The sequence below is a fragment of the Carcharodon carcharias genome, chromosome 13 (assembly GCF_017639515.1).
Source record: "Carcharodon carcharias isolate sCarCar2 chromosome 13, sCarCar2.pri, whole genome shotgun sequence".
In the NCBI taxonomy this organism is placed as follows: Eukaryota; Metazoa; Chordata; class Chondrichthyes; order Lamniformes; family Lamnidae; genus Carcharodon; species Carcharodon carcharias.
Window position 1 is genome coordinate 28,655,659 of NC_054479.1, and position 27,130 is coordinate 28,682,788.

Sequence of the window (27,130 nt, forward strand, 5' to 3'; positions counted from 1 at the left end):
TCTCCATTCCTGTCCTGATGGTAACTTACATTGGGCCATGAATCTATGGGCACCTTGCACACAGGACAGCACATCTAAAGCTGATCCTGTTCTCAACTGACATCCATACACATGGGGCAGAATTTTCAGGTCGGCGTGTGGGGGCAGGCCCGACATGCTGACGCATAAAATGATGCACGATGATGTGGGGCGTATGTCCTGACATCACCACGCACCATTGGGATATTTCGGTAGGCAGGTGTGCTATGAGTTCCGAGGCGCGCCCGCCATTAATTAACGGGCCAGTTAAGGCCCTTGAGGCAGCAATTGAAAACAATTTTTTGCAGCCCGTGCGATTTTCACTGCATTGCCAGGCGCAACAGGCAGGCGGGTAGGCCACATTTTTAAAAACCTTATCCACGGGTGGGATAAGAGGGGTGAGTGGGCTCAATAATGAGAGTATGCTACTTGCTTCCATCACATTTGCCACTCACACTCTAAGACCTTCCAAACCCATGAACACTACCACCTAGCAGGATAAGGCCTGCAAAGGCCACATCCCGTGAATGAATGAATACAAAAACAAAATTCTGACTTGGGGAGGGGCAACCTAAATGCTGTGCTAAGTGGCCAATGCCAACACGGTACTCACCCTTTCCCAATTGCAAGAGGTCATTAAACCACTTGTGACACATCACCCAGGTGCATCTCACCACATCTTTGGAGCTGACCCTTTCTGCCACCTCCTCCCAGGCACGTCTTTTTATGTGGGGGGGGGTCTCCACCTCCATTCCTTGGCACCAGGATCTCACGGTGTGTTGCCGCCTCCTTGAGGAGGGCAGCGAGGCACTCATCCGAGAACCTCGGCGCCAACTGCCCCACCAACCTGCCCTCCCGCCTGGCCTGCTCTCTAAGGAAGCTATCCGTCATCCTCCTGTCCAACATCAGTGCCAGCCTTAGCACGGCTGCCTGCGCCGTTTTTGAATGAGCTGCTGGATTGCCATGGGACCCGGCGGTCATTGGCCTGTCGCCGCCATTGCCCGCCCCTTCCTGCTGATTGTGGGAGCCGCGATTTACGTGGGGCGGGCCTTAATTGGCCCTCCTGCGTAAAATGGCGGCGTGGCCTTCAATGGTCTGCTCGCATCCCCTCCTGCCCACCCTGCCTGTCATAGGGGTCATGAACTTTCCAGTATGCATCATTTAATAATGATCAGGGTTGGTTTGCGGGTGGGGAGGGAGGGGGGGAGGGGAATGTTGGTGGTGAAGGGGGCAACCCAGGCTGTTGTTAACCACTCCCCTCATTTTGATAGGCTGTGCCAATTTTGCATCTTTACCACAAGTTAGCTGTGGTCCAACCTATTCTATGTACAAACGTTTAGGGGTCTTCGGCAAAAATAAAATTTGGCATCACATAATTTGCAAACTAGCCAAGTAGCATTTTAACCACTGACTCTCATTATCAGCTCTGTCTCCAGTCTCTGTAGCATGTACTTTTGTGTGTCAATCCAGACTATTGATATGAAGGTATCCAACTGTGAAAATTGTTGCTTTCTGGCTCAATATTACATAGATGTCCATTTCATAACTCAGTCCATTTGGGATTGATCCTATTGGCAGCTTCCTTGAGGTTCTATTTCACTCTGTCTGATTAAGACAATGCAGAACTCTGCAAGTTAACAGTTTAAAACAACACATCACCACCATAGGCATATCCCTTCAAAGTGCAGCGAGTCCTGCAGACAGGAAGAACATCAATGGATTCCTAATCCTATCATAGGTAGAATGATGGGAGTAGAATCATACTGAACCAGAGAATTAGACCCAATTTTAACCCTTTCTGATTGATGATAATGGAGTGTGCAAGGGGTTAAAACCACAACAACTCACTGTTTTTGTGCCATGTGTTGTGTCAAGAGACACATTTTGGACAGCCTTCCACACCCTTCACCCACCCCGGCAGGCAAGGGCCTCACTGAGATGCAAAATTCAGGGTATAATGATGTTATTTAGATCTAGAGGTTAGGTTTACTTTGTGTCACATGTTCTGTGCCAGCCTTGCCAGGGCCACAAGGTGCTAAGAATCAGCAGGCACAGAAGAGAGCTGAGTAGGCAAGCGACTATTATCTTATTTTAAGGTTTTCTTGTGGGCCAAGAGTGTTTTGCAATGAAATATTTTCTGCCTCAGGTTCTCCTCCACTCTGCCACAACTCTTTGTGATTGCTCAGGAATGTTCAATTGTCAGAGATTGTATGAAACACGCGTATTCCTGAGGAATGAGGAATGAATGTACCTAATCTGAAATCAGGATTCACACACCATCTATTCATATAACCCTTTTGTTTGGAAACTGACAACTTGTTATCTTAATTGCCACGGAGTGTACTACTGACTGAAAACCATGCGTGCAGCTTATCAGTCAACAAACTAACTGTCTAGACAGTTGCATGTAATGTTTCTACTGTTCCTTGTGCTCAAATCACTTCTCCCCATCTCTGTAATCTTCTCTAAATCTACAGTTCTCTGAGACTTCTGTGCTCCTTCAACTCAGGCCTCTTGCACAGGCCCCATTTCCTTTACCCCACCACCGGCAGTAGTGCCATCAGCCATCTAGACCCCAAGTTCTGGAATACCCTCTCTCAACCTCTCTGCCTCTCCACATCTCTCTCCTCCTTTAAGATCCTTCTTAAAACTTACCTCCTCAACCAAACTTTAGGTCATCTATCCTGAAGTCTCCTTCTTTGGCTCAGTGTCAAATTTTGTCTGATTATGCTCTGTCTAAGTGCCATGGGATGTTTAACTACGTGAAAGGCACTATGGAAAATGCAAGTTGTTGGTGTTAGGGCAGGTAGCTGCTTCTTCACTGGCACACTAAGGAGGGTCTATCAGACTAATTCATCAAAATGTATCAATGAATGAGCTGTGATTCCCATTTCATTTCCACTTCAACAAAATTTCAGATAGAGCCTCAAAAGCCAAAAAGAAACAGAAACTGCTGGCGGGCTTGATCTCTTGACAAAATATCTGTATATTTTCTCTCATTTGAAAACAGCACAAGAGAAATGGTGGCGATTTCAAGATAATAAATGACATCCAAAAGATATCAAATGGTGATATTGTAATTTCTGCAAAAAGCGTTACTGTTTGTCCTACAACTGCACAATCTACTACGAAAACAGAACAAAATTAAAACCCTTCCTGTACACCAGCCAACAGGATCCATTGCTTTGGGAAGACCAACAGATTTTGTATTTCCTGCCAAATTCTTCTGCTCGTTTCTTTGTGCTTTACATTCTGTTCCTCAAGAAGAAACCTTCAGCCATCTATGTTCATAAAAATAGCTTTTCATTAAACTATGGCAAGATTATATTTAATCAAAAGGGAAGCTCTATTTCAAAGCTATGATAAAAATGAACTGGTGAGCCAGTAGGTTGATTATTAAAACTGCACACAACTGAAGAGTAGAATTTGGAAATCTCCTGCAGCCAAGTTTCCAATCCTGGCTGACTTGTCAAGAAAAGGTGCAGAGCAGGTACCAAGTACTTGTGTTCAAGAAAGAAGCAAAATTAGTGGAGAAATCACCCTTGAAAATTGTACAGTAGTTCATAGGTGCAGGGTACAACTGGCAAAAGCCTGGCTACAGGTTGTTTCTTTGCTCAGTGCCTGGTACCAAAGGAGGAAAATCCTTTCAAAATAAATAATAAAGAGGGAATGAACAACTGAAAATGCAACAGACAGTAGAATTTACTTAAATAGTCGCCTGCATTTCTGTTATTAATTGTAAGTACAGCAGTTCTAGTTACAAATATTGAAAAGATTAAAACTGAATTACAAACAGAAACTAGTTTAAAGTACAATAAACAACGATGAGAACGACAGGGTCCCTATAAAAATTCTGTAAGTGTAGAAATAGATGGGCAATAAACCAACATTTACAAATAATGTTGCTGCTGATACAAGGAGAAAATTATTGATAAGAGCAAAAGACAGGGAAATACCTGCTTCAGAAAGAGGACGGTGCAAATTTGTCCAGTCCAGTACTGAGGGAGTGCTGCACTGTCAGTAATGTGCTTTTTTGGATGTGACATTAAATTTGAAAGGGGCGGGGGTCGGACGGATTGCTCCCTCCTCTCCCACCCCACTTAAGCAAAGTCAGCGAGGAGCCATGAAGTGCTGCAGGCGGGCTAAACTGGTATAGAGTGGGGCTTCCACCCCTTACTGGAGAGGAAGTCACACCCTCAGAGCTGCTAGCCAATCCGATTAACTGGCAGCTCCATCATTCCCAGCAGCACCAAGAGCGCATTAATGGGCACCGCCGGGACTGCAAGTAGCCCCAAGGAGGCGGCCCTTGGATCCCGGAGCCAGTTAAGTCCAGGGTCTTGGGAAGAAAGGGTTTTACCTCTAAGACAATACTCCCCATTTTGTTAGTCAAAAAGTAGTTTACTGGAAACCTGCCAAATTACAAAAGATTTCTTCTTCTTTGGCAGTCCCTCAGGTTTGAGGATGACTTGCTTCTACTCCAGTTCAATGGGTTTGGAGATGGCTCATAAGTCCAATGCGTGATCCGTAGGCTCTGCCAGATGTGGAGCAGGTGGTGCTTGAAGGGTTTGGAAAGTGAGTTGTTCAGAGGTTTGTGCATTCCCTCTGATGCCTCGACTTTGCCCTGCCTGCTCCTGACGAAGTCTAGACCTGTTTGGTGCCTTCTCAAATGAGCCTTCTCCATTTTGGTCAGTCAACTAGGGTCTCCCATGAGTCTTAAGGTATGCTTCGAGGACATCGCTAAAGCATTTCCATTGTCCTCCTGGCAGCCTCCTGCTATGACCGAGTTTAGAGCAGAGCAATTACTTCGGAGCCTGTTGTCAGGCAGATGAAGGACATTCCCTGACCAGTGGAATGGGTTTTGAGTGATTAGTGCCTCAATGCTGGGCAAGTTGGCTTGGGAGAGGATACTGCTGTTGGACCACCTTTTTTGCCACCAGATTTGGAGGATCTTGCACAGGCACTGCTGGTGGTGCTTCTTCAATGCTTTGAGGTGCCTGCTGTAGAAGTCTCCAAAGCATATAGGAGCGCGAGGATCACTGCTACCCGGTAAACCATGGTCTTGGTCTTAGGATTGAGGTACTGGTTCTCAAATACTCTTTTCCTCAGTTGGCCAAAAGCTGAGCTGCCACACTGGAGGCGATGAAGAAATTTTATAGCCATAGCTGACAAAAAGATTTGCTCTGATGGTGAGGCCCAAAGTAGGGACAAAAGTTCTGCATATGGTCTTCCAAATACCTGGCTGTAGCTTCAATGGCAGAGCAATGGACCTCCCAGAGAATGGTATAAATAGCTGAAAATAGCCATTATTTTCCTAGATGTTACACAGGTCTCCCACCAAAGTTAAAGTGGGAGAAGCCTTGCATAATAAGTTCCAAATGAGGGTAAATTGCTGGGGTTAGCTACATGCTTCCAACTAAATAGCAATTTTGGCCAGTAATTCAGGGTTTCATAGCACAAGTTGGGGTTGTGGTATGAGAAAAGGAAGTAAATAATACTGGTGATGTGCAAAAACGTACATCTCAGAGGGATGACTATTATACTGCAATCTTCATCTTAATAAAGAAAAGTGAATGGAATTGTACCTGGCAGCAAATCAACGGGCCAATTGAATACTGTACTTCCTCCCTATTACACTCATTTCTCATAACTCTGGAAAATCAAACCAGGAACCAAAGCAACACTAACCCTTGGGATTCAGGCTCTGTTAAAACTTTAATTTTTGCAGCTGCCTTGATTTCTATCACACATTTGTTATCCTGTCCATTCCCCCTTTCCTGTGAAGGTAGATTACATAGGGGATATAGGCAGCAACATAAACATAGGGCCCCCTGCAAATTTGTGACACCTTTGTGCTTCCAATGAATGACATTTACAAGTGATATGACTGGCAGGAAAGTTCAACAATAAGGTTAGGGCTGAATTTTCATCCCTTCCGCCTGATGGAAATGGGGCAGTTGCATTCAAAAATGGCAAACAATTAACCCACTGCCTCGTTACTGCATTCACTGTGGCCATGGTGATGGTAATTTGGGGCACACTGCTGGATGGCCACAGCAGCCTCTTTAAAATGAAACCAAGCTCCTGGAATAGCAACAGGACCCCAAATTGTTGTTTTTGGACTAATCTGGCCAGAGCCTACACCATGCAAGCTCCAACCAGCATCAGTACACAACACCAACCGAAGGGGACCCGAAAGGTCTTCCATTTTTGTAAGACAGGGAAGAGCAAGGGAGCTCTGAACTCCAGCCCCAACACCTCCCAAGGATCTCCCTTCTCCAGGTCTTGTTAATGATACTATTGGATTTTCCTGATTCACTCAGTTTGCGGCCACAAACTACTGGCAAAAGATGCAAATGAGGCCCAGCCTCAAATTCAACCCAGCTTCCAGGCCAGACTACCCAGTGCCCAGCCAATGCATTCTGCCAGTTAGGCTCCCGGACCCCACTCTGAGGCAAAAAAAACCCCTTAATTTCAAACTGAATCAGAGTTAATTGCTATATGTTATCAACTTGCGTTACATTTTAACAAACTCAGTAACATACTGAAGATCCAACAGACATCTTAACCACCAGTACCTTCACCTTCTCAATTGAAAAAATGAAGAATCGAGTTTCAACCTACTTGCTGGCCAAAGGAAATAAGAAATGCTAAAGTTCACTATTTCCTTTTGACTGTTATAACTAGCGCGAATAATAGGGTTCATTGTGCAATCTGCATTCCTAGTCGAGTGCCACAGTTGAAGGGAACTACAGCACAGTAACCCCGAATCTTCTATCTGCACTCCTGTTGAGTGTGGTTCTCGCTGGGAGGGAAGGAACAGAGAATTAAATTCTCTCTTTAACTCTCGACTTGGGCCAGGACCCACAGGGAGCATATTGTAGAGAATTAATACATTTGTTCCTAATCTGATCCAAGAGATGCCAAATAGCCGCATGCTGAGCTTTAAAACAAACTCTTCATGTACTTCATAATTGTAGCAATACATTCAGGAAAGTATGCCACACAACAAATATCCGTGGGCCAAACATTTCTGGAGGAATATTCGCAATGACCAGATGGCAACAAATATGATTTCACACCCAACCCCAAAATTGACATCCAGTGTGAAAATAGCAATCGATGGAGGGGGTGGTGGGGTGGCGGTGGTGCGGTGTGGGAGAGCGTGGAAAGTAGAGAAGTTATGTCCAAGAAATTCTTTGGAATAGCGTAAGGATCAATTTGCAGCTTAAGGCATTGGGATCGAATAGGGATACAATGGACTAAAGTGAGTGTCTTTTCCTTCTACAGGGTACAGTCTACCCTGTTGGTTTGGGAATTATGACCGTAATTTTTTTCATTATCACTTGAAATGATGACAATTGTAAAGAAACACAAGAGATGAAAGGAAACTCCCATGATAACAGTTGGATAGTTACTCCAATTTGTACCTTAAACTTCAATCAATTTTTTAAAAAATTATCATTTTGTGAACTAATTAACTGACCTTTAGGAAATAATTCTAACCTCACCCACTCAGAGGGAAACTGTCTGGATTTAGTCCTCAGCAGGCAGATTACAAAACAGGCATCCAACTCGATGAATCGCTTCAATGGGACAGTTTAAAAGTCCCCCCTTCAGTTGCAAGGGATTTTCAGATTAATCGATAAAAAGTTACAAGGTATGAAACAGTGCCAGTGTCAGCTGTGTCTCAGTTGGTAACATTCTTGCCTCTGAGTCTCAAGGTTGTGGGTTCAAATCCATCTGCAGAGACTTGAGCACAAAATCAAGGCTGACGCTTGAGTACAGTACTGAGGGAGTCCTTCAGATGAGGCATCAAACAGGGGTACTATCTTCCCTCTCGGCTGGACCTAAGTGATCCCCTGGCACTATCTCAAATAAGAGCCATGGAGTTACCACCAGCCAATATTTATATTCAATCAACAGCACAAAAATAGATTATATCGTCATTATCGGTTGCCTGTGCGAACTTACTGTGAGCAAATTATCTGCTGCTACAACAGTGGTTACATTTTTAAAAGGATACAATAACCCAAAAAGTGCTTTGGGATGCCCTGAGGTTGTGAAGGGGGCTAGTCTTTGAGTATAAATTAATCAAAATACCATCTTCAGTTGACTTGATCCGCTAGCATAGAAATGAATGTAAAATTAAAGCAGCTCTTTAGGATGGAATGGTATCTTCATGTTCTAGAAATTCAATGCTACCATCTGCCATTGGGAGACTGCAGCAGTCAAATGGAACATCCACACTTTGGGGAGTATTTAATACACACGACGGAGGTCTCACCAGCCAGCTGGAGATCCGGAGACAGCCATGCGCCACCTCCTTTGGGGAAGGTCCACCAACCTGTGTCACTCAGGATTTCCCGCGCCCCCCGAGAGCTGGCAGCCAGTTAGAGACCGGCAGCTGTGCGATGCAGGCAGCACCACTGGGGGAGCGGTGGTAGCTTCTGGTAATACACCCAACAGAGGCCTAGGCCAGGATTTTACTCATGGCGGACAGGCAGGTCGGGAGCGGGTATGGGCGGGTGCGGAGCTGATCGACATCCGTGATCGGCTCCACGGCGCCATTTTACACGGGCGGGCCAATTAAAGCCCGGCCAGTGTGAATCGCGGCTCCTGAGAATATCGGGAAGGGGTGGGTGGCAGCAGGAGGCCAATGACCACCGGATCCAAAGGCGACCCGGCAGCCTTCCAAAGGCTGCCACCGATATCGCACAGGAGGATGTCTGGCAGAGCTCTCGGAGAGCAGGCCAGCCAGGAGGGCAGGTCAGCGGGGCAGTGTGCCCTGAGATTTTTGGATGAGTGCCTCACTGCCCTCCTCGAGGAGGTGGCAGCACACCGCAACATCCGTGTGCCAAGGGATGGGAGGGGAAACTCCCCCACATGACAAAACGTGCCTGGGAGGAGGTGGCAGGAAGGGTCAGCCCCCACAATGTGGTGAGATACACCTGGGTGCAGTGCGCAAGCAGTTTAATGACCTCTTGCGATCGGGAAGGGTGAATACAGTGTTGGCACTGGTCACTCATCATAGCGGTTAGATAGGCACCCCCACTAGCAACCCCCAACTCAGAATTTAGTTTTTGTATTCATTCATTCACAGGATGTGGCCTTCACTGGCTTGGCCAGCATTTATTGCCCATCTCTAGTTGCCCCTGAGAGGATGGTGGTAAGCTGCCTTCTGCATCCGCTGCATGTGGTGCAGGTACACCCACAGTGCTGACTGGGGGTAAGCTCCAGAATTTGGACCTAGGCACAGTAGTGGAATACGGAAACATTTCAAAGTCAGGATGCTGAGTGACTTGGAGGGGAACTTCCAGGTGGCGGTGTAGCCATCTATCTGCTGCCCTTGTCCTTCTAGGTGGTAGTGCTTGTGGGTTTGGGAGGTCTTAGAGTCTGAGTGGCAAATGTGATGGAGGCAGCATCTGGGCAAGGGGGTGAGCCCTGGGTGCCTTAAGTAAGTGTATGGCGTCTCCAGGGTCATGGATCGGATGAGCCCTGCAAGGTTACACACAGGTGGGGGTGGCAAGGCTGTAATGGCAATGCAGGTACTGGGTGGACTAATCAATGCTCCTGCCTCCTTTCAGACGAAGACCGCACACAATAATGCTGAGTGACTGTGGACTGTGGAGGGCAGCCTCACCATCTTATCATCACCAGATACAAGTAGGAGGCTCTCAAGCTGGAGAGGCGCCATGTGCCCAGGTCAACTGGCCGCAGTGAGGTTGGGGTGCCAGTGGGAGGTAAGAGTGCCATGCACGGAGGTCACAATGTCCGTCAATGCAAACATTCCACTGTTGACTGTATATTGATTTCAGCATCCAATATGGGTTGCCCATTGATAATGGAAGGAGGAGCACATCCTGATCCGGGTGCCAAGCATGTACATCAACAATGTAACAACTTCAACTAATCAAATGTCCTTGTTCTTCCTTTCAGTCTCTCCGGAGCTCACTCACACTCAGGAGGCAGAGGGACCGCCACTGACCCCTGAAGACCCAGAAGATATAAATGCACCAGCGTCACACCCTCTCAGCCAGGCAGGCACCAGCGCAGATACCAGCACCTCGGTGGGAATAAGATTGCCGGCTAGTATCTCGGTGCACAGCGGTGAGGGCACTTCACACTCGCTTGAGGTGCAGGTGGAGGCAGAGAGTGCCCAGGGTGCCGGCAGCCAGAGGACTGCTGGGGACCAGGAACATGCTCAGTTGGTGGCTGATGATGGGCCTCTGGAGTTGTCCCTGAGGCAGCAGATGCTGCAAGTCCAGCAGGGTGTGCGGGAGGATCTGGTGGAGATACTGAGGGAATGCGTGCCTTGGTCTCCATGATGGAAGAGTCCATGCGGAGCATGAGCAATGCAATGACCCTCATGGCCAAGCATAACGCCTCCTCCATGGAGAGAGTGGCGACTCCCATGAGAGACTCCTCCAGGACAACAATCAGGGCTTCCTGGTGATGATGCGCTCGGACCTGCAAGCCCTCACACCAGCAATGACCTCAGGCGATCAGTGTCAGTGTGGGAGATGGATTGGGCATCCAGTATCCCACCTAGGTGTCCATCCATCAATGGTGAGCAAGGAGGTCTGAAGTCGCCTCACGTTGGCACACGAGCTGCCTGTTGTCTCTGTGGGCTCCTCTTAGGGCACTCCAGATGAGGGCAGCGGCTCCTCCGCCCCTCTGCCACTGACTGTGGCACCTGATGAGGCTGCGTCAACTGGGGAGATGCCAGCCATGGCACTGGCCACTCTCACCCAGTTGGGGCCAGCACAGGGTCCACAGGCCAGAGGACGTGCACTGAGGTCATCAAGGCCAACAGGACAGCAAAGTGAATAGGCTGTCTCCAATACCAGCGCCAGCAAGGGAGGAGCATCCAGACATAGCACCAGCAAATGTAAACATAAATCACCTTAGGTACACCATGGGCTTATCACTGGTGGTTTTCTTTTGACCCCCATTTCAGTTGTTTTTTAGTAGGTGTGCTGCTCCTTTTAATGGACTTTCATTTCCGTATGCCAGTATGCAATCATTAAATGTTTTGTTTCTTGACAAGCCTCTGGATGCTTCATTATTTCTGCAGGTGAAGAGGAATCCATGATGTTGTGAGTGACTTATTTGTCATTGAGCTTTATTGACAAGGTACAGAGTTAAGTTCCTAACCAGGCAAATGTTTCTCTCAGGTATCGAGTATGGAGACTGCAGCCCTGGCATGTGTTGGAGGTTCATTTTTGGCAGGCTAGCTAAAGGATCGTTGGCAAAGCCTCCCGGGTGTCCCTGCCACCCTGGGGTTGCCCAGGTCAGCGTCTATTCCCTCAGCATTCTCCTGAGTGTGCTCATCCTCAGACTCACTACTGGACTCATCATCTGCAGCCAGAACGTCTGCGTCTACATCTTCTTCCTCCACTGGGTTCCTCCTTTCCAGCGCCAAATTGTGGAGAGCGCAGCATGCAGCCACTATCAGTGACACACGATCTCGGGGGTACTGGAGTGCACCCCTTGAATGGTCCAGGCATTGGAAGCACATCTTGAGAAGACCGATGGCTCTCTCCAGCATAGCCCTTGTGGAGGTATGGCTCCTATTGTAGCGCTGCTCAGCTTCTGTTCTTGGATGGCAGAAGGGCGTCATGAGGCACCTTTAGAGGGGGTTGCCCTTGTCACCCACCAGCCATCCATCCAGCCAGGCTGGAACACTGAAGAGCCTCGGCACCTGGGAGTGTCTGAGGATGTAGACGTCATGGGAGCTGCCAGGTTACCTTGCACAGAATTGCAGAATCTGCATCCTATGGTCACACACTATCTGCACGTTTATGGAATGGAAGCCCTTCCTGTTGACAAAGGCACCTATCACCCTCTGACACCTTGATGGCTATATGTGTGCAGTTGATTGCACCCTGGACGTGGGGGAACCTAGCAATCACTGCAAAGCCTCTGGCTCACTGTGCCTGGCTAGCCTCAACTAAGTGGACCCTCCCTGACCCCAGTGATTCCTGAAAGATCACCGCTAACGCCTCCACTATCCCTTCAGCTATCTCCTTCAGAACTCTGGGGTGTAATCCATCTGGTCCAGGTGATTTATCCACCTTCAGACCTTTCAGTTTTCCTAGCACCTTCTCCTTGGTAATGGCCATCGTACTCACCTCTGCCCCCCGACTCTCTTGAACTTTGGGGATGTTACTCATGTGTTCCACCATGAAGACTGACACAAAGTACCTATTCAGTTCCTCCGCCATTTCTTTGTTCCCCTCCACTACTTCTCCAGCATCATTTTCCAGCGGCAAAATGTCTACTTTTGCCTCTCTCTTACCCTTTATATATCTAAAAAAACCTCTTGTAATCTTCTTTTATATTACTGGCTAGTTTACCCTCATATTTAGTCTTCTCCCTCCTTATTTCTTTTTTAGTTGTCCTCTGTTGGTCTTCGTAGGCTTCCCAATCCCCTGGTTTCCCACTGCCTCCTAGCCTCCTTCCCCTTCTGGCCCTCTCTTCCTCCTCAGAGGAGGTGACTCCAGTGGAGAGCATGACTCCCATTCCCAGGGTAAGGGAAGGCTGCCTGAAACCTGCAAAGCCCTAAGAATTATGTTTCCTCCAGAGTCCTGAACTGAAGCCTGTTTTTTTTTGTCAAAGCATCTCTGAAGAGAATTGAAGTTGTCCTGTTCACACAAGCAAGCAGCAGTAAGTTTAAAAAGTAAAGTACTAACAACTTGCATTAGTGAGCCCGCTCACCCCTCTTATCCCACCCGGGGATGAGGTTTTTAAAAATGTGGCTTATCCGTCTGCCCGTAGCGCCTGGGCGACGCACTGAGAATCGCACGGGTTGCGAAAAATCGCTGTCAACTGCCTCAAGGGCCTTAACTGGCCTGTTAATTAATGGCAGGCACGTCTCTGATGTCATAGCGCTGCCCTCCAAAATATCGTGATGGCGCGCAATGACATCAGGACATACACCTGATGTCATCACGCGTCATTTTACACGTCAGAATGTCGGGCCCGCCCCCTCACACCAGCGGCAAAATTCTGCCCCCAGAATTGACGAGGAATCCAAGACACAGGCGAGTGAAGGTGGGATGGGGGATCCTGGACTCGGGGTTGCGGAAAAGGGGGGAGGTGGGGGTCGGAAGCAAAGGTAGAGGATGTCTCTCATCAGGCATCCCCCTTCTGATGCTGGGTCCCTCAATCAGGCACTGAATGCCTTTGAACAAGGACCCCCTCCCCCACCCCCCCCATCCCCGACCCTCAAGTAAATTCAACAGCATTTGCTTCTCGGGCTTCAATACCACCGGTGGTGGGGTGTGGCCCTTGAATGAGCATTAATTGCCCACTTAGGGGTCTCAATTGATGGAGCGACGAGAAGGGCATTCATGAACCTTCCTGTCCCGCACTTAATCGGGACAGAAGCAGGAAGGCAGCAGGGTCCCCATCTGGCACCCCAACACCTGATTAAATGCCCACTGCCACCAAACTCCCCTCAGGGAGGACATCAAATTCTACCCATTCTGTGTTGTGTTTGCTTCGCAAAACCTACCATACGTCATACTTATTAAAGTTTACATGGCTTCTTGGGAAATGACTGAAATTTTAGCATGGCTTGTTTTTTAATAGACTAGAGATTTTCAGAGATACAAATTTAATGTTGCATATGTTATTCAAAGCCATCTGTCACATCTCCGTAAGAGACTGTAATTGTATAAGTTTCATACCATTCACGTATGTGCAATCTTGCACTGACCTCTGTGCCAAGAATGTGGAAATGAGCAGGGCAAAAGCACTTAGAAGAGTGCTGTGCCTACTGCAAAGTGGAAGTAAAATGCCTTAGGGGTGTTGGAAAAGGACAGGGGAGGGATTTAAATACATGAGGACAAAAGGAAAGTCAAAGATGGAAAAATGCCATCCAGAAACTCATCCTTCTAGTACCTCAGCGTTCCCAGCTACATCTGAATGCTTCTAATATTTTTGCCTCCACTACTTGCACTATAATCCAGAAATAATGCAAAGAAAATGTACTAGAAATTGGATATTCCCTATTTTATCAGCCAAAAAATTGTCAGTCGCCAATGGCAAGCACACCATGTGATGTGCTATTGAGTTCACATCTGTAGAAGCTTACCCCAGCATGTGCCACTGCTTTCACAGGAGGATAAAGAAACAGGGAGAAAACTGATTGGGGAAGAAGACAGGAACAGCGCTCGACTGGAGATTCCTCACGTCGGGACAGACATATTCTTATTAATATCAACACACCCCACCCCTGGGCAGCTTTATCGAGCTGAGTTTGAATCAGTATCTCAGTGATCCTCTAGATTCTGATCTTTTTGGAGTCAGGGCCTGAATGTTTTTATAACTGATGAATATCAATTATGCCTGCAAATATTGGAAACAGTTTCAGAGGTATTACAATTAACAACAAATTCAGTATCTTAGAATTTATTATAATCAGTTTTTGCAGGCTACTTACATTATTCTACAAACATCTGCTTACCATTTGGATGAGCAAATGTGTGGTTGTCACAACAGCTCTTCCTTGTGGTGTTAGTGACACATTGATAATCACTCAAATATATTCTATATCACTGAATGGTTGTGTGCAGCACATTTCAGTCAATGCTAGCAGAAAGAATTAAGTTATAACATTGGCGGTAGGATGGGTGAAGGGTTATTGAGTTAGGAATTGGTGTGTGTTGCATCCATTTTCTGGACATAAGACAGGAACATTGTGACAAATTTAGCAGCAGGACAGCCCATGTCTAATCTGCACATGCATTCGAGGACACTGCTAAATTCAAGCCCTGTTTTTTCAGGAAGTCTAAAACATGCTTTAGGCTTCTTGCATTTGTTAATATGCCTTTGGGAAATGTATTTCCTATGTCGAGAAGGCCCTGCTCAGGATTCTTCAGTGGATGCTGAAGACCACCCAACTCCCCCACAACCCCCTTGCCACTGCCCACTCCAAGACTGCTCCGGGGTCACCTTCGGGTGACTGATGGTGAGGCAAACGGCCTGACATTTGTCATCTTCAATGCTTGTGGAGGCATGTCAGGTGCTTGGTAGAGCATGCATACAATGTTTATGAGGCCTAAGGCCCAAATTTGAATAGGCCTCAAGTCTCTTCGGCTGAGGCATGCATTCCTTGTGCATCTCGGAGTCCGGGCCTAAAAAAAGGATCCAGATGAATTTCAACCACATTATGTCACAAGCTTCTTTTTACCACAGTTATGCTTAAGTTGTACCTGACACATAAGAGGAATGCATTCATATTGTGCTTTTTTCTTGTTGTAGACAACTCCAGCCAATCTCATCATTACTGTACGCAACAAATATATTTTTGTGCCATTGGACATGAACAAGTAAACACTAATCATAAATGATCATTTTAAAAGTTCCAGCAAAATATCTCAGCTTCTTGAAAATGGCCTTGGCAAAATTGCCCGATTCCCAATATTAGAGTAGGTATGTTGGGTAAATTATACAAGAAGTTTAATTCTCAACATCAGCAAAAAATAATTTCCCTTCTTATAAAAAGGCAAATTTAAAGAGAAAATTTCTTGTAGTGTGAGACAATTTCCAGACATTTATGACTTGGATAATTCTACGATAAATGCACATGTTTATGAAAGATCTTTTACAGATAAGGCTTACTGAGTCTACTTAATCAAACACTTGTGGTCTGCTTACAAAAAAACTACAAAATGGCTTTGATCAGCAGTAATATTATAGTTTGTGCTAACATTGCAAAGAGGCAGCCAAAAGAAAATCAGGCCAAAAGTGTGGCAGCAGTCTGCAATGAAATCGAAACTTAGTGCAAGGACTAGACAGAAAGCACATTCTATTCTTCAGCAACTCTACATTAATGCCAGATCCACTTAACATAGTAAACACAATTCTAATCCCCGCTGATGCCACACCCTCCACAACTGTTATTTGTATTTTAAGGAATGAATAAATTAAGAATCATTATGTGCATTTTCAAAAAAACCTCACATGGAACTGATAAATTCATTCAAAAAACCCCCCAAATCGCACCATCGTAAAGTAAGGAAATTTCCTACTATTCTCAGAGACTTGCCAATCTTACTCAACTAATTCATGGGATTGGTCCAACAATGGCTTTTTACTAGCTGTACTTAAAAGGCTTTGGCATGTGGGTGGAGCTACAGTTCACTCTCATTACAGGAGAATCCTAGAAACAAAACAGATTGTGCGCACAAGGATGCAGTGAACATCTACCAACCCTGTTGAGCATACAGCTTGAAAAGTTGATAACAGAGGTCTGAATGCATGGTAACAGACATTATGGGCTGGATTTTCAGAGTCGGGAAGACTTTGTGGACCTTCAAAAATGACGGGCGACATTTGGATGTGAAACTCACACCCCCATTTCCAACAGATCCAGTTTTTGCTGGCAGGGGAACAGGGCAAGCGTGAATCAAGCAGGCAGGAAACCCATACTCAGGAAGGCCATTTGAACTTGGTGCTGAGTTCAAACAGACCCCATTTTGGCTGTTTCAAGGGCCTTAGCCTGCATTGTGAGAGTCACAAATTTATGCAGTAGTTGTAAATGCTCTTGAAGGACAAGTAAAGTCTGTTTAACTATCATGGTTTGAAGTTTTTTAAATCCCCTGCTTTTCAAATTTGCAAATAAAACAGGCTTAAGCAGTCAGAAAAAGTTTAAAAAAAACACTGTCTGGACTGCTTTGATTGAGGCCATGAGAAAAAAAGATGGCTACCTGCTCCACAGTTTCAATAGAGTTCTTTGTTAACATCTCCCAAGGGCTGTTATTATGTAATCATGAAGCTTGGCTGAGTTTCAAAAGTTAGTTATCTCAGCGGAGGTTTCTGAATTCACAACTTGATTGACAGGTTAAAGAGGCTATTAAAGGATTAGCTGTCTATGGTGTGGCTACTGAATAGAAGTGTGTGATTGTTTTTTTTATAAAAGATTAACCACTTGAGAATATTTAAAAGCTCTGAATGGGTTTCACGAATGGGAATTTTTTTCACTATCATGTGTGTATGAGGGAAAGTTGGAATAGATTGTTGGCAGCGTACTTTTTAAAATTTCCACATGGTTCTTGAAGTCTTCCTATGGTGGATTCTGGGTGAATGGCTATAGAGGTGGCAGGGGGGTGTGAGGGCATGGGGCTGGAGGCAGGGGTATGAGGAATGTGGGCTAGAAGGCCTAATAGCTTCAAAATCAACTGAAATGAAGTCCCAGAGAACTGAGGTGGGCCTTTTAACCAGCCCACCTCACACTCACCCACCTCCATGGCCACCTATGATCTGCTTCCAGAGTTTTTGGGCCTGACTCTATCTGTCCCTGCATCCTGGAGCAAAAACTGGGCCCAACAGGGCCCTTTAAGCTGAGGTGGGTCTGCCTAGTCAGACACTTTCCTGATTCAAGTTACCCGCCTCAGTCGCAAAAATCTCTCCCATAAAGTTGACCATGACAATGAGTGTGTATTTTCAACCCATTTGTTCATAGATTCTCATTCAGCATTATGAGATTCATTAGCAGCTTGCAGCCTTCTCTGTAAACTGATTGACTCTCCTTTTTTCTTCAATGGAAAAGCAACTGCAACTCCATATGTTCCCACACCAGTGTTGTTAGGATCGGGATTACAGCAGTTTTCAATGTTTCCCAGTTGCGCTGCTGCCATACATCAGTGAGCTATTCTACTTCACCGCTATGCCAGCCTGTAAATTGGGACTTTAAGTGATAGTTAAAAACAACCAGGATTTCTGGGGTAGAACCTTAAATAATGGCTACACCTAAAAGTCAGACACTTTACAAAGCAACTTATTAACACAGCCACCAAAATAAATTTTCTTCCTATTTCTGAGAGTGAATAATTATTCTTCCAGGGTAAAACAAAAGCAATAGTTTTGCACCCTTACCTTTCCATGAATAAAGAGAGTCTGAGACTCCTTTGCTGTTTTGCTTTAAAATTACAGTCTTTCTCTCTTAATTGGTAGATTGCTTAACTCATTCCATTTTTGTTTAGAGATAGTCCATGTGCCTCAGTGAAGCTTTATGGCCAGAATTTGCGGGTCAGCGAGCAGGGGCGGGCCCCGCTTGCCGCCGCGTAAAATGACGCATGGTGACGTCGGGCTTGCATCCTGACATCACCGTGCGTCATTCTGATCCTCAGTTCAGCAGGCGCGCTGCGGAGTTTGCACCATGCCTGCCGAACTGTCAATGGCCTATTAAGGTCATTTAAAAACTAATTAAAGTTATTAATTAAACTGCCCGTCCAACCTTAAGGTTGGTGGACAGGTGAAGAGCCCAGGCGGCCTTCGTATTTATCATGAAGCCTCATCCACGGGCGGGATGAGGTTTCATGAAGGGTGTATAAATTAAGTAAATTTTTAAATTAAAGTTCATTGACATATCCCAGCTCATGTGACCTGTCACATGAGGGGGCATGTCTTAAAAAAAAAATTTATTAGGATGCGTTGGAAAACACTGCTAATTTATGCTTGAACTGCATTGCAGCTCCATGCACTACAATCCTGAAAAATGGCTAAAATACAGCAACCATATTTATTTCCATTCATTAGTGTGAACAGAAAGGTTGATGTCAAGGTAACGCAGCGAACACCATTTTATTTTCACATCTACATTTTGCTATAATTAATAAACACAATAAAATATAATTCTGTGCTCCTTGCAACATTGGGGAATGGCACTGAATTTATAACTTTAACTATCAGAGGAGAAGCAAGTTCATTCTGTAAAGAGCTGGAAATGCACTTCAATAGGAATTTTTCAGATGGTTACAACTTCACTGTTTTTTGAGCAGAAGATACTTTAAGGCCCACAGAATAAGGCTTTTATTTCGCTCGTGAGTTGACTCGATAACTCATGATTAATGAAAAGGCAAGTAAGTTCTTGTTAGTGACAGGAGATGCACATAGGGTCCACATTTCTTAGTCACCTGATCCAATGTCATTAATTGTGACAGAGTGGGACTTCTGCCAACCCCAGTCAGTCTGATGCTCACCCAGTCAGAACCCAAGGGTCAAATGTTGTAAAGGCACATAGAAACATAGAAAGATTATGGCACAGAATGAAGCTATTCAGCCCATCATGTTTGTGCCAGCTGAAAAAGAGCTATCCAGTCTAATCTCACCTTCCAGCTCTTGGCGCATAGCCCTACGGGTGATGGCATCTCAAGTGCTTTTCCAAGAGCTTTATAAATGCATTGAGGGTGGCTGCCCCGGACGCCCTTTCAGGCAGTGATGTCCTGACACCCACCATCCTCTAGGTGAAAAGCTCCCCTCTACTCCTTCAACCAATTACTTTAAACCTAAGTGCCCGGTTATCAACTCTTCTACTAATGGAAATAGGGTCTTACTGTCCTGTTTATCTAGGTCTCTCTTAATATTGTACATCTCAGTTAAAACTCCCCTTGCATGACCTGCAAAATTGCCTAATTACCTGGGGTGGGGTGGAAAATTCATCTGCGCAGTTGAAGGGGAAGGTATAATAGCGGCAGAAGGGCTACACTTAAAGCTAGACTCCTCTTAAAGCACATCAGTAGATAGTAATTTGAAACCTTGGACCAAAAAGAAATAAGATTTCTTGGCGAGTGATGTACATATTATTCTAACTGAAATTAGATGGGGATTGAAATAATGGCTGTGAGTGTCAAGAGACCAATCAATATAGCAGTTAGAACCTCATGGAAAGATGTGGCAAGGATATTAAGTGGTAACTTGCCAATCTGCAGGACCCTTCTCCAATGCCGGGTAATGTTAATAACCTCACAAAGTCTGCAAGCTGACACTAACGTATATTTCATTAATTTCAGAAGCTAAGTCTATATTTATCAAAATGCTTTTGTAAATCTAAGGCTATCACCCTTTGCACTAAACGATCTGTAGTGATATCTACACATGAAAGGTTCAATTCTGCACTGCTGAAGCCCTATGGAATTTCCATGAACAAAACGGGCAGAATTTTCAAGGTGGCATGCAGGCCCTCACCGAGATGAGGGGGATCAGGCCAACTACCTAGAGATGGCCTCCTGATGGCAGGTTGGGGTAGGGGGGTGGTGGGTGGTGACCAGCACTCCAGGCAGGCTTTGAGGTCCTTCTCACCTGCTGACCTCAGCTGCAATGGAGGGCTTGGCTACTGAGGGCATTTTGTAAATTTAAAAATTTGGAGAGGGAGTGCCTCAAAATGGAGGCTGAATCTCTTTCTGAGCCAGAGGTCTCCTATTGACCCACCAGCTTCCAAAGCCCACCCACCATCCTTAATTGGACAGTGATTCTGTGAGCCCTCCCTCTGGCCACTAATTGGCCAGTTCAAGAAAAATCACAACCGGGTGACCATTTCCCAGTGTTGCATTGTGATCCCATTTAACCCCAGTGTTGGAGTTCCGATCTTAAGCCCCAAATCCTGCCCCTCATTTTATTTCTCACTCTTCATAAGTCCATGGACAAATGTTACAAGACATGAAGAAACCAGTGCTACAACTTTCAACACCTGGTGCTACCAGCAGAAACAGGCCCACTCCATCACAAACCCTTTTACTGCACTAACCAACCAGAATAGATTAGCTCATTACAATTGGTCTTAATGAGTAACTGACATAGGGTGATTCGCAATTCAAGGCACAAGAATGAGGTATTTTCTGGTGGAGCATAATGCATCCAAGTGGGTGCTTAGGAGATGCCAGTCTTGGGCTGATGTATATTCAAATGATGATCCGAAATCCTGTCATGGAAAGACAAGTACATCTAAGTTTTGAAACCAAATGGAGGCCCTGCAAGCCACTCTCAAAATGGCTGGTAGATGGCAGGATTTCTCAGGTGTCCAATGCCTTCCATTGTGGCACTATCACAGAAAGATTTTCTGTAATACAGAGCATCCTGGAGCAAGTGACAGCTCCAGGAACTTCTAAGTGCACTCCACAGAACATAGAAGCCTTCTGGTCCATGACACAGTGCAAATATTGAGGTATGATCTCTTGGGGCTATCTGTAGGGGTTTGTGCTAGATAGCTTGTGGTACTGCCTTACATGTTAGATTCCTGGATTGTCTACTGTCCATTCTCTTCTTTCTCCTCCAATAAATACATCATAAAGGCGGGAATTTCCATATGAAAAACAATTTGCAGTCTTCCCTTTACCTTAGGAAAGTTCTTCAAGCAAGGAATAATCTGAAAGGAGGCTTCCAAATGAAGCTACAATGCTCCAAAATAAGGAGCAACTCTTTTGACAAAAGACCAATCCAAAATAAAGTAATGAGTCTCTACCTAACAGCAATATAACAGAAATTTACCTTTAAGATCCCAGCATCAGGGTTAGGTCTATTTTATAGTAGCAGGAGTTGGTACAATGGATCATGGAATGTAAATATTACAATTCAGTTATAAGGAAAGAACGAACCTCCATTTATATAGCACCTTCCAGTACCTCAGAATGTTCCAAAGTCCTACATATCAAATAAAGTGCCTTTGGAGTATAGGTACACATAACTGTTAATTTTCACACAGCAAGGTTCTCCAAAAAGAAATGAGCTAAATGTCCACGTAATCTGTCTTTTTTTGTTTTAATGATGTTGGCTGAGGGTTAAATATTGGCCAGGCTGCCATCCTGGTCTAAACCATTCATTTGCACAAGTTGTGTCTTAGCAAAGACGAGCACATCTTGTACCCTCCCTCACTTCCATTGGAAATTTAGGGCAGAACTCAAAGGCAGTGTGAAATTGATGCATCCCCTCCAAGTTCCAAATGGATTAATGGCAATGCAAGATTAGGTTTAGTTATTGTGTGGCATAAACTTCAAAAGCCCCAATAATTAGCATGTCATAAGATGTAATCTTCATAAATTATTCTATATAGATTAGGTCACCTCTAATTACAAAGGTAATATTCAGTGAACATTCATTACCTATATCATATATATACACATTTGCAGAGATGGACCCCTAGGACAAACTTTGTTGTAACTTTTGCCCAAAGAATATTTTGGAATCATCGACCTTAAAGTTTGATCACTATCTCAATAACTTTCTAAGTCTATTCATCTGTATGACTCCTGAAACAGGGTCCCTGGAAACTTTTTGGACATAACTCTGTACTTTCAACTTTGTACTTTATAGATGTTCGCAATCAGTTTTGCTGTTCATAGTACAACTAAGAATGAACAAGTCCAACTGGATTTTTAAAAAATTCATTCATGGGGTGTGGGCTTCGCTGGCCGGGCCAACATTTATTGCCTATCCCTAGTTGCCCTTGAGAAGGTGGTGGTGAGCTGCCTTCTTGAACCGCTGCAGTCCCTGTTGAATGGTTGGATTTTGGTTGTGACAGCGTGACCTGGAGACACAAATCTAAATGATCTGGCAGGTTCTGTTTCAGTGACTCCTGGCAAATAGTAAAGCAAGCAACAAGTTGAAAAAAAAAGAAATATAAATGCATCTATTAAAGCAATGCAAAACACAAATCTACTGGGGAAAATGTTTCAGCTGGTACATTAATCAGATGGTTCACAAACCAAAATCAGCCCGATCGGTTTTTGTGAAAGCTATTTAACATTCATGACAAATGAAGGAACTGTGTTGTACTTATTAAAATGTAGATTTCAGTGCTGTAGGTGTCTCCTCTGAACATAATTGGAACTCGAGGTGACAAATTGCTATAAGTGAAGTAAAAAGCAGACTCGGCTTTATGTCTATGACCTCAATCTTCTTTACTGAAAATGAGACCAGTATAAAATAATAATATTTGGTGTTGTTCCTGCCGTTTAGATGCTTGCATAATTTTCGAACCAAAAATCTTAATGTTTTCCATTCATTCAGTGGGGTCCTGCTAGACCTGACAAAACATAGCTGAAAAAAAATTACTTTTTGCCCTATAGGATTCTCTGATATTTGCTCCAATAAGGTACGTGATCCATTGGATGTTTGAACAAAACATCCAATAGGGTATTTCCTATGCTTTTGGTGACAAGACCTGGACTGCAATGCTAATAAGAACAAGGTTGAGTTTTCTGCATACCTATTAACATTTTTTCTACAATATGGATTGCTGTAACTTGAATTTTCACAGCAGAAGCTGAAGCTGACACAGTCTGAATTTTTCAGAAATGTAGTTGCAGCATGATACTAGGGATCACCAACAATACTACAATCTGCAGACAAGCCTAAACTGCTTGACCCAAAAATCAAAAGAAAAGGCAACATGACAGAACTGAAAATGTATCCTTAGCTCTCCTCCTTTACTTCACGAGGTTAAACCTTAAGAATAAGAACACAAAAGTCTTTTCTCTCTTAATGTTGGTTGCAAATTATTAATATGGGTCTATATTTATGTCATTGCTACAATGCCTCCAGATGCATCTAATTCTCATACTGTCCCATTCCACTTGAAATAGTGTACATAATTCATTACACTTTCTCCAAACTCATATGGAATGACTCCATTTTGAAATGGATAGCATACATACACAGACCATAGAAATGCCACAAATGACACAATCATTAGCTTGTGAGCTACACATGTGCAGTTATTTCAGAGTTTTAAATCACAAGCTTGCAAGTATTTAGGGACACAAACTAATATGGATAGTAGGGTTACCCAACTTTCTCATATACTGCCATATGTGATTGAAGAAGTAACTTAACAGAAACCATTTTTGATTGACCTAATCATTTTACCTTCAAAGGCATCATTATAGAATTCATCCTGTTGTGACTAGCTTCCCCTCTCCTTTCACCAGGCTCTTCCAATTTTTTTCCTTTTAGAATTTATATACATTTCACTTTATAAAATTACGATGGTTTCTGTTTCCATATCTTATGTCCTCAGAACCCTCCGTGTAAAATAAATCCCATGAACCTTTCCTTTTGTTCTTTTGCTGATGATATTTAATTTGAACCTGGTTACCGACACATTAACCATAGAAATAGGTTTACTTTATTAGTTTATCAAAACTCTTAGTACATAATTTTGAATGCCCTCCCTCAAATACCCTCGGACCCTTTTCTGTTCTTATGAAAATATCTTAGTTTCTTTTGCCTTTCCTCATAAGTAGAGCATTGCTTCCTTGGTAAGATCTTGTTGGAACTCTTCTGCACCTTTCTCCATGACCTGGACATTCTTTCTGAAGCTGCACAGCCAGCATGACAAAAGTATGGCCCTCTAATTCTCAAAGAACAATACAAGCAGGGAGAAGGAATAAAAATAGCTCAGAATGGTGAGCTCCCAAAGGGTTGGATGTTTTAAAATAAGCTGGTCATCAGAAACGCAGCTCAAACATTTCGTTAGCTGATAGTAGATTAGATAGCAGAGCAAAAATGAATTATATGAGTGAACCAAGGATTATTCCCAAAGAGAAACTTGTCCCCTCAATCTGGTTGTGCAAAGTATGACAGTGGTTTGTCCAATAAATTACTGCCTTGAAAACAGTTCATCTGGGTGAAGCATGTGGGAGATCAAATCCATAAGATCTATATTGTTTTCTCTAGAAAAGAGAATTTGGATATGTTTTTGCATTACTGACCTTTTGGTCCTCGAGCTCCAGGCAAGCCTCGTGCAGCAGGGGCACCTCGGAGTTTAAACGTATCTTCAGGTGCTCCTTTTAACGTCAGGTGTCCATGGTTTGTCAACAGAGAGCTGACCGGCTCTGCAGCTGCCAATAAAGCCACCTATAGCGCAAGGACAAAGGGTTGAAGGATGTTTAGTGATCTTTAAGCAGAAACTAGTTGTAAAATTCTACCATGGGGAGAGCTTAAAAAAGGAACCAGAATTGGACTAAATGTAAGGGCTTGTAATACACGTATATATAGACCATTAATCTTAATCTTTTGATCTAGGATCAAAAATTAAGACACTGCAAATGGGAGTTGAATCTCTTACTGTTGACATACAAGAGATAAAAAATGTGAAATGAAAAATTAGCCAACCATCCCAAGATGAAGCATAGAAACAGCTGAACATGTTTGGACCAGTATTTTTCTTGAACTTTCTAATCCCACTCTCCGCCCCACTTCCGATACCTTTCTGAACATTCATCTTTTTCAAGCAACTGTATAAACCCTTTCAAAATAATTTATGGACTCTGCATTTATAAATTATTCATAGTAGAGAATTCCACATTCAAACCACCCTGTGCAAATTTGTTTTTCTCACCTGAGCCCACTCATTCTGACACCTTGAGCTTTATAATCTGCAAATGTGTTTCTTTAATCTACCTGGTCAGGCATCTCGCATAATCATGTCAAAGCAAGGACAGGATCAGACATCTCATCAACACCACATCCAAATAATTATTCTTCATATGTTGACCTCCACTGGTGTCTGTCAGAATAATGTCAGCGACCACTGATTGGACACCACAGCTGAACTTATTCATGCCCTCACTTTCCATCTGCACCAGAATCCTGCACTTTGCAACAGTCTCATGAGGCCCGGATAAAGAGCAAGAAACCTGGTGGACTTTTTCTTTCCCTACCTAGGATGAGTGAGGCCTCGACTTTGCTGGACTAGAGGAAGACAAATTGAGCTTTTTGATTTGGAATAAAACACAAGAAAGTGGGTTATTTGACCTCAGCAGAAGTATATAACTTCTCAGAAATGAAAGAAAACTTCTTTAAAAATGAGAGAAAATGATTATTTAACATGGTGTACATTCCTTTGAGATTTAGGTGTTAAAAGAAGCCAAGGAACATCTGGAGAATAATGGTCAAACATGTCATTCTATTTGAGCTCACACTGTGATTGGAGGTCAACCGAGACTGAACTTGACCAAACTGTCCTTTGCAGATCAAAAATGATCAATAATGGAACTACAGGAACATAATTAGATCCTCCAAATCTAGTCACAACTCACAATTAGAAGTAGTATTCCTCTAGACTTTTGTAGGAGTACAAGCTATAAACGTTGTCTACATAAAAGCAAAAAACTGCGGATGCTGGAAATCCAAAACAAAAATAAAAATACCTGGAAAAACTCAGCAGGTCTGACAGCATCTGCGGAGAGGAGCACAGTTAACATTTCGAGTCCATATAACTGTTCAACAGAACTAAGGAAAAATAGAAGAGAGGTGAAATATAAGCTGGTTAAGATGGAGGGGTGGGGGAGACAAGTAGAGCTGGATAGAGGGCCAGCGAGAGGTGGAGATTGCCAAAAGATGTCCCCTCTTTGTCCTTTTGTCTATGACACCTTTTGGTAGTCTCCACCTATCACTGGCTCCCTATCCAGCTCTACTTGTCCCACCCCCATTAAACCAGCTTATATTTCACTTCTCTTCTATTTTTCCTTAGTTCTGTTGAAGAGTCATATGGACTCGAAATGTTAACTGTGTTCCTCTCCGCAGATGCTGCCAGACCTGCTGAGTTTTTCCAAGTATTGTTATTAACATTGTCTACATCCTTGATGATTCTTGGTATCTTAAAAGCCATTGCTTGTCACCCTGTAATGTGCCGACATTAATTCACTTGCCTACAAGAACAGGAGTTATCGCCTACATCCTTGGCAGTTAAAAAATGAAGCAATTAATACAAAATATTGCCCCAGGCTTTTCTTAAGCAAGTTTCAAAATTCATTTGAAAGAACACCTAACACCTGTGTAAAGTATTCCAAACCATTTCCACAAGAAAGAAGCAGGAGCGTACATGGATAAGATCTGTTACTACATTTTTCTACTTAATAGATTTTCAGGAGGAATTCCATAATCATTTCACAATGTTAAAACCTTTCAATGTGTTTTACTGGCCTACTGCAACCAAATCACAGTGCATACAATATTCACACATTACATTATTGTCTCAAATTATTTAATTATCTTGCTAAAAGGCTTTTTACATTGTCGAATAGGATCTAGAATGCTCCTTCTCTATTTACAGAATTTATTTTTGATCAGAACAGAATATAATCATCAAAAGCAGCATTGCAGGTCACCTAAGCAACCTCTGGGGATGGGCAACAAAATGCTGGCCTTACCAGCGACACCCACATCCCATGAAAGGAAAAAGAAATAAAAGGCAATTAAAAATGGTAATAAACCACTGGGATTTATTTCTAGAGGGTATATAATTCAAAAGTAGTGAAGTTCTGTTCAACTTGTCTAGGATTCTGGTCAGGCTGCACTTAGAGTGCTGAAGACAATTCTTATCTCC

The 27,130-nt window shown here is 43.9% G+C and overlaps 1 protein-coding gene across 2 annotated transcripts in view; it reads right to left on the reverse strand.

The window, feature by feature from the left end:
* LOC121286379 (EMI domain-containing protein 1-like) overlaps positions 1-27,130 on the reverse strand; it is a 386,722-nt gene that overhangs the window by 98,784 nt on the left and 260,808 nt on the right. For both annotated transcript variants that reach the window (XM_041203470.1, XM_041203471.1), the window contains exon 6: positions 24,513-24,657. In XM_041203470.1, the coding sequence (XP_041059404.1) occupies positions 24,513-24,657 (145 nt within the window). The remainder of the gene's footprint in view (positions 1-24,512; positions 24,658-27,130) is intronic.